Raw genomic sequence first — 12,588 nt, 5'->3', positions numbered from 1 at the left:
AGAGCTTCAGATGATCCATGAGTCCTCTAAAATTATATGCAAAGTTTGAGTAGGCATGTGTCTCTCAGGAGAGAGAGAATCCTTAGCAAGGCTAACCAGTGCTGTAAGTGAAAAGTCTAATCATACAATAAGGTTGACCCAATTATTTTGTAAATCAGCTACTTGTGGAGAACAAATTATCTCACTACTGGACTCTCCACAGCAAGACTATACAGCAAATTATTATTAAGAAGGTGTCAGTTAATTTCTCTAGACTGAGAAGTAAGAACCTGTGAATAAGTCTGAATGGATGTCAAAATATTATCTGGCCTTTGCTTATACTCCTAACTGGTATTTTATTTAAACAATTTCCTATTGGCCTGCCAGCCTTCAATTAGAATTGAGTCCTAGTCATTTTAAGCTTCAGTATAGATAAATCCAGCACTTCTTCCTTTCTCATTGCATCTTGTTGATGTCTCCTTGGACACCTTCGTGAACCTGCACATAGAACTTCACTTTATTCAAGACTGGATGGAGATAGCCTGTTTTAGTTTGGAGTTGTTCCACAGAGGTTTTCCCCATCACTTTTTACCCTGCTGTCATTATGGACAAACAGCCAAAAATCTTGATAACTTATTTCTCAATGATAGTTCAAAAATATTTTAAAACTTCCACAGACCAACTTAGTTCTCTAAGAAGCCTGAGGTGCTTCATGTGCTACTGGAAGCCCAGATTTCAATCAGGGTTAGACTTAAGCTGGGGATTTAAATAGCTAAAAGGCTCTGTATCCCATTACTAATCCCAGAGTTATGCATTCCCCCCATCGCCACAGTATATCAGCAGGAAAGGCAACAGGCAATGTCATAGATTTAACTTTGTTATCTAATTGTGTTATCTGAACGACTCAGTTCTTGTTTGCTACTGAGTCAACAACTTTTTTTTTTCCAGCAGCCACTGCAGTTGCTTCTAAAAAGTGCAAGTAAGTTAGAAGTAGAAATAGAGGAGGAAAGCTATAAAGCAAAAAGAAAATCAGGCAGAGCATGGCACAGTGGTGCAGCCCCAGGTTCAATCCCCAGCACAACAAAAAAGGCAGTAATATTTATTTCCTCTTAGAAAATCAATAGTCCAAGTGGGAACACAAAAGACAAATATGCAGAAGACCTTGAAAGCAGTACAGAATGAGTATAAATCCAAATTTGGAAAAAATATTACAAAAGAGGAGATATGTGCAGATAAAAGGATGCTAGAGAGGAAGTAGGAAATTCCAGCAAGGGTTTCCATAGGAGGATGATCTTGAGCCAGGCTTGAGACAGTGTTGACCATAGGTAAGGAACAGCTGGAAGACTCTGGAGAAAGAGAAAGCAGATGTAAAAACACAGACATGAGAAAAATAAAGCCTGTACAGAGTGAACAATCAATTTGTTTAGTTGGAAGAAAGCCTCTCTGCCTGGGAGAAATGCTCAGTTCAAGGACAAAGCAGAGTTTGGATTATGTTTCAGAGCTCATTCATTAACTCCAAGTTCATTCATTCAATGTACACATAGAGGCCATGAATCATGAGATGATCTTCTAAACACTGAGTTTACAGACAAATTCCCTGTTCTTATGTAGTTACATTCTAGGGACAAAAGACAGTCAATGAACCAATTAACAAGAAATGAAAAGTAAGCACCATTTGGATCTATTTTAGTGAAAAGAATTCCAAAAGCACGTGCGGGCCTTTGAGAACTCTGAGCTACAGAGTGGGGAGCATGCTTAGTGCAGAACTGCTCCCGTCTTAGGTGCACTGTTACTTCCCTTCTGTTCTCAGCAATCTTGAGGCCACTGCTACAGAACAGTGGACAATAAAATCCTAATGATGCTATTTAGTTTGTGTTTGATCTGTCCAGAGGTCAAGACATTTAGAGCTGTAGAGTTCAAGATCATCTAATCTTGAAGAATAAAAAATTCCAAGCATATGTCAACTACATTTTTGGAAATTGAGTGCAGAGCACTGCTTTGGTGTCTCCCCTTGAAAAGACAAACTACCATGTAAAATTTCACATGGAGAATCTATTTTGGTTTGAAAAGTACTACCAATTAAAGATAATTTCATATTGATTACTCAACCCAGCTGTAGAGCTATTTTTTAAGTGCTAAGGATAAGATTATATTTTGGGCTATTTTTTTCATTCTCCTTACCTTTGCAAACCTATTTTTCCCCATGTCTTACTCCCCCCACCTTTCTAGAAGAATTTCAACAGATTTCATTTTTCTATTTTCACACAAGTATGCAAAGTACACCCACCGTATTTGTTCTCCTTCACCTTCTCCATTTACCTCACCCCTTTCAGTGGTACCTACCTGGAGACAGAACCTGTTTTACCTTCCTGCCCTTCATTTTTTAAAATGTGTATTGACTGTTCTAGGGGGTTTCTCTTTGGTATATATTACACATGTAAATATCAGACTTTAATCAGATTAACTCTTCTATTACTTACTCTTTCTCGATTGCCCTACTCCCCTATTATTTAACAAGTAAATTTACTTGTAAGGGCATTTCCTTAACTGTCTTCATATACAGATGTGATGTATGATGTATTTCAATATTATTTACTCTCTATCATTCTCTTCTCCTTTCCCACCTCCTTGTAGTCCTCAGAGACAGACCCACCATTTTGATCTCTATACTTACTAAACTTTCTCTCTAAATAAAATTAGGCAATTGATCTAGTAGTAAAGAGAGATTTACTTCTAATTTAATATTTGGAAGAAATAAGCCAATGAGAAATAATTATAATTTTTATATGTTATTATCAGGGGAGGCAGGGCAGTCAAGAACATCGCTTACAATGAATAGAACTCTACAACATAGTCTACAGGAGGACGATTCTCTGATCTACAGCTTTAGTTGAGATGGCTTTTATCTTAGTTGTTCAAATGATGCTCTTAGACTGGTCAGACTTTATAACAGACCACTGCTTGTTTGTAAAGAACATAGAAGGATCACTCTTGTCTGCTATTTCACTGACCCACTCCTCTTTGGGTTGAGTTTTAAGCTTCTAATGGGCCATTTTATATATATATATATATATATATATACATATATATATATATATATATATTTTAAAATATATATATTTTATATATATATATATATTTTAAAATATATATATTTTATATATATATATATATTTTAAAATATATATATTTTATATATATATATATAAAATTGATGGGCTACTACAAATTAGTATGTATCAGACATTTTGAAAAAGATAGTTCTTATAGGCCCAACTGTAGCCATTACTAAAAAGAAAGTCAAAAGTTGAAAAATGCAGACCCTCAAAAAGCAGACAATTGAAGAGTTCAATAGTTAGGACATTTTTTGTATGCTCAAACCTCAGTTCAAACTGGGGTTTGAACTCAGGGCCTACACCTTGAGCCACTCTGCCAGTCCTTTCTTGTGATGGGTTTTATTGAGATAGGGTCTCACGAACTATTTGCCTAGGTTGCCTTTGAACAGCAATCCTCCTGATCTCTGCCTCCTGAGTAGCAAGGATTACAGGCATGACCCACCAGTGCCCAGCTAGTTAGGACATTTTAAGTTAATGAAATAAAATATATTTATGATTTAAAAGGTTAACTGCATTTGTATTTGTTAAGTAGGGAAAGGTAAATTTATTTTAGTTTTCCATTTGTTATGTTATTTCTACCTGCAGTTTTGTAGCATTTGTTGATAATAAGAAATTCCTTCTTTCAAAATTATGCACAGGTATGGATACTAATAATGACCCAGATGAAGACCATCTTACAAGCTATGATATTCAACTCAGTATTCAAGAATCTATTGAAGCTAACCAGGCTGTACTTCATCCTGAGAGGTAGAAATCTAATCAAATGTGCTCAATAAAATTTCCTTAAGGCATTTATTTGTTGTAAGATAAAATTAATGCCATTTTCCAACTCCTCCTCTAGGAAAATACTAACCCCCACCCTTTTTTCTGGAAAGGAATCCAACAGCTTTACAAAGGCCTCTGTACACAGATTTTAATAATCTTTTCTTTCTTTCACAAATCCCTATCTCATATGGAAAATGGAAATTACTTACATGCGAAATTCCCAGTTGAATTTGTTTGGATAGAATTGCTTATTTTCTAAATTAATATGGAGTCACAAAAGAAAATGAGTAGTTTCAAAAATTTTTCAAGTATTATTTATACAACCAACATATAGACACACAGATGTGTACTCTATAACACACTTTGCTACCATCTCAGCTAACCTTTATGAGTGAACAGATTAAAGTATACATGAAATTGATATATTATATGACTTGATTTTTACAAGAGTTATAAAGTACGAAACTACAAAAATAAAGTTCTCTCTTCAACAACACACATACTTCTGACAGATATACACTTCATTTTTATAGTATTTAGAATATTGAATACTGGAATTTAGTAGTGTTTTTGAATAGATTTTGTGCTATAAAGTTATTAAAATTAGTGCTTTTGAGCTTTTAAAAGTAGACATATTAAATTTCTGGTCTTTTAAAATTTCCCTTTTTACCCAACAGATTGTAGAACTTGAGAGGTCCCCACAAGGCACTGCAACCCTAGAATGCTAGCAGATGTTTCTGCTTAATACAATTAAATAAGTTTGTTATGAAATTCCTTGTTTCCATTTAGTGAGCATACACTCCAGAGAATTGCCATGAGAGCTTAAATCGTGACCTGCTGGGCCACTGATTGGGAGTTTGTTCAGTAAATGCTCTGCTTGTTTCCACTTGTGGATCAGTTGATTAAAGATTCTTACATACAGTGTGGACCATAGGCTCCCAAGTGTCTATTGGCAGTTACTAAGTCCTAAACAACAAACACCTTTTGTGTATAGAATTTTTAAAGTTTGAAGAAGCCTAAGAGATCTTCCTATTTAATACCACCATTATACACCATTCTACACAGATGAAGAAACCCACACCAAGAGAGACTAACAGGCTTCTCCAGGATCACAGATTGGAATCTGAGCCTAGCCCTCTGAATCTGACTCTAATTGTTTACTCCCTTTTCATTGCTTAGAGAAATTTCAAGGGATAATGCCATACTCTTGCATTTTTCCATTTTTACTAGTGTTCGTAAGGTCCAGTATGAAAAAAACTCTCTCTCTCTGATTCCTAGGCATTTTTCAAGTAGATAAAATCAGTTCATTTCCTGTAGGTCTCAATTATAATAGCTATATACAAAACTCTAAATATAAATTAAAATTTTGGAATTCTTACAATAAAACATCCGTAATATATGCTATAAATATGGCTTGTTTTTCTTTCTCTACTAGATTTGTACCACTAAGTGATCAAAACAGAAAGCTTGTAGAAGCCATAAAACAAGGTAAGTAAGCATATTGTCTTCAGTGGGATGGATTGGGAGATCCCACCTTGCAAAAAAAGGAGATGTGTATCAATCCACATGTGTATTTTAGGTCACATTCTTGAGCTCCAAGAGTGTGTGAAATATAAATACGCTCTGGATGAAGCTGATGAAACAGGATGGTTTCCATTGCATGAAGCTGTTGTTCAACCCATTCAACAAATACTTGAGATTGTTCTGGATGGTAAGAGAACATAACATCTTTTTTGAAAAAGCTAGAAAACAAATGCAAAAGTGATTATTTTTTTCCAGTGAACATAATAAGCAAAAAATAAAAAGCAGAATTAAAGATTATTTGAAATTTGGGAAAGGAAGTACCATATTTTGAACTCAAGAGTACAAAATTAGTACATTTTATGACATTTGGAATTCACCATTTGCATTCTCTTATATGAGAATGTGACACAGGCTAGTGGAAAGTTGTTATCACCTACATATGAGTGGTAGGATTTTGTGCATATTATGAATTAAATGATCAAAATATAAAACTTTTTTTCCTCTGGAAGTCATTTTTAAAAGTTTTATCTTGTACTATCCCTTGACTTAGCTATAGTTGACATTGATGATACTATTTCTTTTGTAACACATTCTGAAACGATACTTTCATTCAAAAGCATTCTCATTCACACATTTCATTTGGTAAAAAACTGTCATTTGCTAAATTTTTTATCATATTTCCTTTTAATCTTCCCTTCATTGTCAATTGTCTTTGTTCAATCTGGGGTATATAATATTGGGTCATTTTGATCTATGCAATATTCAATAAGTAAATATTTTTAACTTTTCAACAATGCTTTCACATCTCAGCATCCTATAAGACACTCTGGGAATTCAAGACCTATGATGGAGAAACACCCTTGACTTTGGCAGTTAAAGCTGGTCTGGTGGAAAATGTAAGGACTTTACTAGAAAAGGGAGTGTGGCCCAACACCAAAAATGATAAAGGAGAGACACCTCTTCTGATTGGTAAATAATCTTCTTTTCTAGAACTTTCACAGTTTAACACAAATAATAAGTGTTCAGTAAGTATTTTTTGGAAACTACTGTGTAGTTAGTAAAATTATGCAACCTCCTTCCATTTCCTCAGATCCTGCTTAACCCCCATTTTATCTGCACAATGATTTCCTTTTCCTATCCCACAAAGAGGTTAAATGTGAAAGATGGCTACATTATTTAGTGTTCAATCATAGAGGGCAACTCACCAGGAGAGATCTGAACTTTTTAATGAGGACAGAAGTGTCAAGTCTAAAAGAATACTTTTTAGGTAGGTCCAGTTGAAAAGGGGTTGTGTGTGAAATACATAGATAAAAAAACAAAAACAAAAGGTAGAAAGAGGATTGTAAAAGACAGACATCAGGTCCATATCAGAACAATCAGGCCAAACTGGAAGGAAGTAGAGATTCTGAGGAAAAGATGCCTCAGACACCTATGAGGTGTCACAATTGGTGATATAATAAAGCAAAGATGGTCAATCCCAATGTATCATTTGTCAGCTTCTCAGTATTGTACATCCTGCCAGTTGTTAAATAATAAGAATTGGCATGTGTGTTTGTTGAAGAAAAAAGTGAGATTGATGATGAATGACCAGAAAGAACATTTCCTTTCTCTGATGGACACAAGGGGATAAAGTAAGAATTTGTGCTGGGCACTGGTGGCTCATGCCCGTAACCATAGCTACTCAAGAGGCAGAGATCAAGAGGGTTGTGGTTCGAAGCCAGTCTGAGCAAATAGGTCTCAAGGCCCTAGCTCAAGACTACCCAACACAAAAATAGGGCTGGTAGAGTGACTTAAGTGATAGAGTGCCTGCTTAGCAAGCATGAGGCCCTGAGTTCAAACACCAATACAACCAAAAAAAGAATTAGGCTTTGTCACCTGAGATCTGTGGATTTATTTCCTAGCTGTGAGAATGTGATCATTTGCCTCAGTTTTTCCATGTATAAAATGGACACTTGATACTTACCATGAATAATTTTTTTTAAAAAATAGAGAAAATATATACTAAAACTCTCACATGTGATAGACACGTAAGTGAGGATAGCCATTATGAAATTGTGTGTAGTGGGAGAAGGAGGAGGACTCTAATAATTACCAGCAATCACAGAGAAAGTGGATAATGTAACACAAACTGTAGTAGTAAAGTACCATCACAGGTTCTGTTCACAGAGAAATTGCCCTACTTTAAAAATTACCTGAATGTTGTTGAAAGAAAACAGAAAAAACATAATATTAGTAAAATATTCTTATCCCAAAGCATGAATTTAGCATCGTTTATTGAGAAGTCATATTAAACCAGATGCTACCCTAGGCAGCCTGGATATAAAGCCTCTCAGGTTCTGGTAAGAAAGGTAGATGGATTTAAATAGAAAATTGCTGTAATAAATGCTATAATAAAGGTGTATATTCAAAGTGAAGTTGGTAGATAAAAATCAGTGCATCTGCAAAGACTTCAAAGGGCTTTAATTCTTTGAGCTGTCTTGAGGAATATGGGGACAACATCAGCAGACAGAGGAAGGAATGACTCCTAGGCAGGTGTTCTGTGCTCCCGCCTCCAACACACATACAGCTTGTCCAATGGAGAGTGTCATCACAGCATGGGGTCATTCTGATCTGGTTGAGTCTCACTCACTTTTGCAAGATCAGATTAAATTAGGCTAATAATCATAGTTATGATAGTTGTAAAGATTCTTTAACAAAACAAAAAACAAGCACACAAAGCAAGTATCAAACAAACAAAAATGACTTAAAAAGAAAAAAGTCATTGCTCACAGCACATTTCAGAGGTGAGGAGCTCAGAGTTGGTAGGCTGGCTTTGCAAGGGCTTTTGAGGTTGCTCCAGATGTCACAATTTCCCAGGCACAAGGAAGGAGGAGAGAGAAATTGCTAAGAAAACATCTTCAACTTAAGAAGATGACCTGAACATTTCACACAGCAATTCCATTCATAGCCCATTAGCTCAGATTTTGTCACATAGTTATACCAAGTGTAAGGGGGGCTGAGATGTTTAGTCACCACCTAGATAGCTTGTGATGGACAGTTGGGGGCTTCTGTTGCTAAAAGGAAAAGGGAGGCACAAATAGTAATCTCTGCCTACATGTTAATTGACCTGCTATGTCACAATAACACGGAGCTTCTCTCAAATAACACAATTCTTCTTGAGCAGGCTCCCCAAATGGAATATTCATGTTTATGTTGTTTCATCATTATTAATGTGATCTATATTATTTTTTAAAGGCCAGACAGAATGTACTATGGAGTACTTTCAATAACATCCATGAATTTGTTGTTTCTATAGACAGCCTTTGACTTCGTCAAACAAAGATACACTTTACAGACTTTGGAAATACAGAATTATTTTCCACCTGTTATTCTCAATTCAGTTATGTTTTAAAGGATAACTCAGTCATGTTTATCACTTGTTTGCTTTGTTTTTGCTTTCATTAATGCTTAATGCCCACAGCAAACCATTAAACACATGCAATTCAAAATTTATATATAGATGCAATTTAAAATTTATATATATATATGCAATTCAAAATTCCATGTGTGCTTTGATTCTTGACTCTAGTAATATCTAAAGTGTCAGATGAGAATTCTATCACTAAGTTATTAGACTGGAAATAGAGTTAACATTTGGAAATATATTTTAAAAACCAAATAGTAATGTCAAGGAGAGGACAAAAGTCTCCATGAAGGAAGTGTTCCCGAGCTGTTCTTCACTTACATCCCTATGATCCACACCTCTGGAAAACAGGGGCTGTCTTGTTTGCTGTCTGCAGGACCTTTGCTGTGGAGAAAGTGTCAAATCAATTATGTGCTACAGGAGAATGGATCATGCACAGCACTTCATCAGCTTTGTTCTTGAATTTATGGGCTGCTTTGAAATTTGCTACTCCATTAACTTGAAATTTACTACAGTCCATTAACTTGCAGAGAAGAGATAAAATGGAAAAAAAATATTGTTCTGTTTTTTTCTGTATAATTCTATTTTCCATTTTTCTTTGTCTGATGCCATCATCTTTGTGTTTACTTACAGAATATCCTTAAATGGCAAAAAATAAAATTACTTTCCGTCCTTCCAGGACCTTTCTTCCCTATCAGCCATCTGGCTTTTACTCAGTGCACTTTGATGCATCACAGTGATGTTGCATAGCTGTTTGCTGAGTGGTACATATCTGATTTGTGATGATCTGACACTTATTAAGGTTTTTATACACTTAGACTCCATCTCTTCCCACCCCCTGGGACTTCATGTCACCTTTCCTCAGTTGGATAGCAGCAAGCTTATCCTGGCCAGGGGAGCCTAGGGTAGTGAAAAAGCTCAGGAAACTGGTTGGCACAAAGTGTCATGTATACTGTCCACTCTTCCCTGTGACTTTCTGCCATTTAGATATCAATTGATTTCACTTCTAGCATTTTCTTTCTAATAAATCAATACATATCCTCTTCACTCCTTATTCAGTCTTCCAGTCCTTATTCAAATCTCTCTGAAAATATCTTTCTCTTTATGTTTTTTGAGTCACAAAATCACTTGTAGCTGACAAGTAAATCACATGAGCAAAACTCATATCCAGAAAAAAAAGAAAATGAACAAATTTAAAATTAAAAAGGAAAGTCATTCTTGACTTTCAGTGTTCAAAAGTATCTATATTTTAAAATTAAAAGATTTTTTAAATTCTGAGGCAGGGATGTGGCTCAAGTGGTAGAACACTTGGCTAATAAGCATAAGACCCTGAGTTCAAACCCCAGTGCTGCCGAAAAAAAAAAAAAAAAAAAACTGAAGAAATTCTAAATAATACTAAAAAATTCTAAATTTCAGTATCTTAAATTCTAAAGAATTAAAAAATATATAACACACATAACTATATATACATTTAAAACTTTAGAAAATTTTTAATTCTTTGTTTTATTACATCAGTTATGTTATACCAACAGGGTGCCCTATGAATTTTCATTATGTCAGTCACTTATTAGAATGTCTTTGTGGGTTAGTTTGGAGGGTGTGTTCTCAACATTTTCATTATTATTTCTATGAAAGATATATTCTTAATTGCAAATGTTAAAATAGAGTGAAGTTTTGCTTTTTTAAAAGAAATTACTGTGAGTTGAAAATGGCCTGTGTACTATTATTTTTCACAAAGAAAGACAACTATTACTAGTCAATATATTCCCTGAGTGAAACAAAAGGAAATCATGAGGGAGGAGGTTCGTTATTTTAATCCTTTTTTCCAATTATAAAAAACTGTAATAAGAGCAAGACAATACAAGAGAACATACCTCTCACAGTCCCTTTAGCTTGCTCCATGTTTGCTCTGCAGGAACACCAGAGCTACATGAGGTAATTCGTCACAATTAGAGCCACTAGTGGCAGATGGACAGTTCAGGTAGAGGCATTTATCAACCGATTGTACTTTAGATAATGAACAGGAAAAAACTGGAACCTGTTTCTAAATGAAGTAAGCAAAGTGTGTCATTTCCGTCCCTCAGCTTTAGATCTGTTCTGCACTTTTCCCCTTCTTGTCAAGAATGTTCCATGTAGCTTCATATGTCTTGTCTTTCCCAGCAGTGGTCCAGACTTGAGTGTCTCTTCAGATAGAAGATCATAGGCTTCTTCTCTAGAAGATCTACTGTGCCCAACATAGAGCCTTTCACACAACTTGCATGAACTGACTGAATGAGTGAATGAAGAATGGATGAGTGACTCTAAATGATGTGTTTCTTGACGGGGCTGGGGTTTGAATTCAAGACCTTGCACTTGCACTTGAGCCATGCGTCCATTCTTGATCTGTTTTTTATTAAGATTTTATATACTGCCAAGAAAAAAACATGTCCTTCAGAAGCACTTATATCTTAACAGGGGCAACTGCTTACTAATCCAAAAATGGGGGGAAAACCCCTTTTAGCAGTTTAATTTCAGCCATTTGAGATAGGCAAGGTGTCAGAAATATTTCTGATTTAGTGACCCTCTTAAATTATGTTTCATTAGCTCTCTCATACCTTATCCATGAACAACAACTGAGCTACCTGGACTCTATAAAGTCCTATTGCTAACCTCCCATATAAGTATAGGAAAGAGAAGTTCAATTAATAGTTCTGTTATCTTTAGTGGAACAAAAAAATCCCATTTCTTTGGGGACAAACTTGATGAATGTTATTTGGGAGCTTTGGGATCCTGGGAATGTCGTAAGATGACACAGATAACTTATTGGGCTCTTACTATATTCTGGGTACCCTACTAAGCACTTTTCATATATTTTTTAATTTGTAAAACCTGACAGTGGGTTTTCTTTCTGTTGGTGTTTCTTTTTGTTGGTAAAGAGAATAAAGTTTGGAAAGTGCACACACAACATTCTATCTTGGTGATGTATATTTTCCATGAAACTTTTACAAAGGAAAGGTAGTATCATCTTGCATACTTATTCTCCACAAATAGAAATTTGGGTATGATAAATAAAAATAGTAGGAGAAATACAATATTACCTTATAGAAGGAAAAGGAGTAACTACATCTATTTTAATATTAAATTTGGTAGCTTAATACCATGTAAAGTATTCATGTTAATATGCATTTCTGTTGGCTGTTCTTGTTTAAAATCATTTTCAAGCTATAAAAAGGGGCTCCTACGACATAGTATCTGTGCTGATTAAACACAACACCAGCCTTGACCAACCGTGTGTCAAGCAATGGTCAGCAATGCATGAAGCAGCTAAGCAAGGTCGAAACGATATCATAGCTCTGTTACTCAACCATGGAGGAAATGTCCACCTGAGAGATGGATTTGGAGTCACTCCACTAGGTGTTGCTGCTGAGTATGGCCACTGTGATGTATTAGAACATCTAATTCACAAAGGTATGTGAAAAGGAGTGATGCTTTCCTGCCTTTTGTCCTGCCTTTCTGACTCTCCTCTTCTCCATTCTTCATGGGCTCTTCTTTCCCTGATTATAACTGGGCATGAGGCTTTCAGACCTAGCCCCCTCAGTAGACCCCTGTTCTACATGGTGGAAGCCTATACACTGTCACCTGCAGCTCTACAAGCCCAGCCCTGACTGCTGTCTAAAAACGATAGCTCAGCTTCCATGTAGATAGCTTGCCACGGTCTTACTCTCATCTTGTCCTAAGCTGAATTCCTTCTCTTTCCCCACTTTCTGATATAGTCGTTTCTTTCCAAAAGGACTGAAAGGTTGGGTTTGTCTCTAATTCCTT

At 35.6% G+C, this 12,588-nt stretch overlaps 1 protein-coding gene across 4 annotated transcripts in view; it reads left to right on the top strand.

The window, feature by feature from the left end:
* The window catches only part of Asb15 (ankyrin repeat and SOCS box containing 15), a 41,372-nt gene that overhangs the window by 19,363 nt on the left and 9,421 nt on the right, over positions 1 to 12,588 (top strand). For all 4 annotated transcript variants that reach the window (XM_074064192.1, XM_020182868.2, XM_020182870.2 and 1 more), the window contains 5 exons: positions 3,734 to 3,842; positions 5,296 to 5,348; positions 5,440 to 5,571; positions 6,195 to 6,353; positions 11,989 to 12,234. In XM_074064192.1, the coding sequence (XP_073920293.1) occupies positions 3,736 to 3,842; positions 5,296 to 5,348; positions 5,440 to 5,571; positions 6,195 to 6,353; positions 11,989 to 12,234 (697 nt within the window). In that variant the 5' untranslated portion in view covers positions 3,734 to 3,735. The remainder of the gene's footprint in view (positions 1 to 3,733; positions 3,843 to 5,295; positions 5,349 to 5,439; positions 5,572 to 6,194; positions 6,354 to 11,988; positions 12,235 to 12,588) is intronic.

Source organism: Castor canadensis, chromosome 2 (assembly GCF_047511655.1).
Source record: "Castor canadensis chromosome 2, mCasCan1.hap1v2, whole genome shotgun sequence".
Taxonomy (NCBI): Eukaryota; Metazoa; Chordata; class Mammalia; order Rodentia; family Castoridae; genus Castor; species Castor canadensis.
This window is presented reverse-complemented; position numbering and strand designations above follow the sequence as displayed.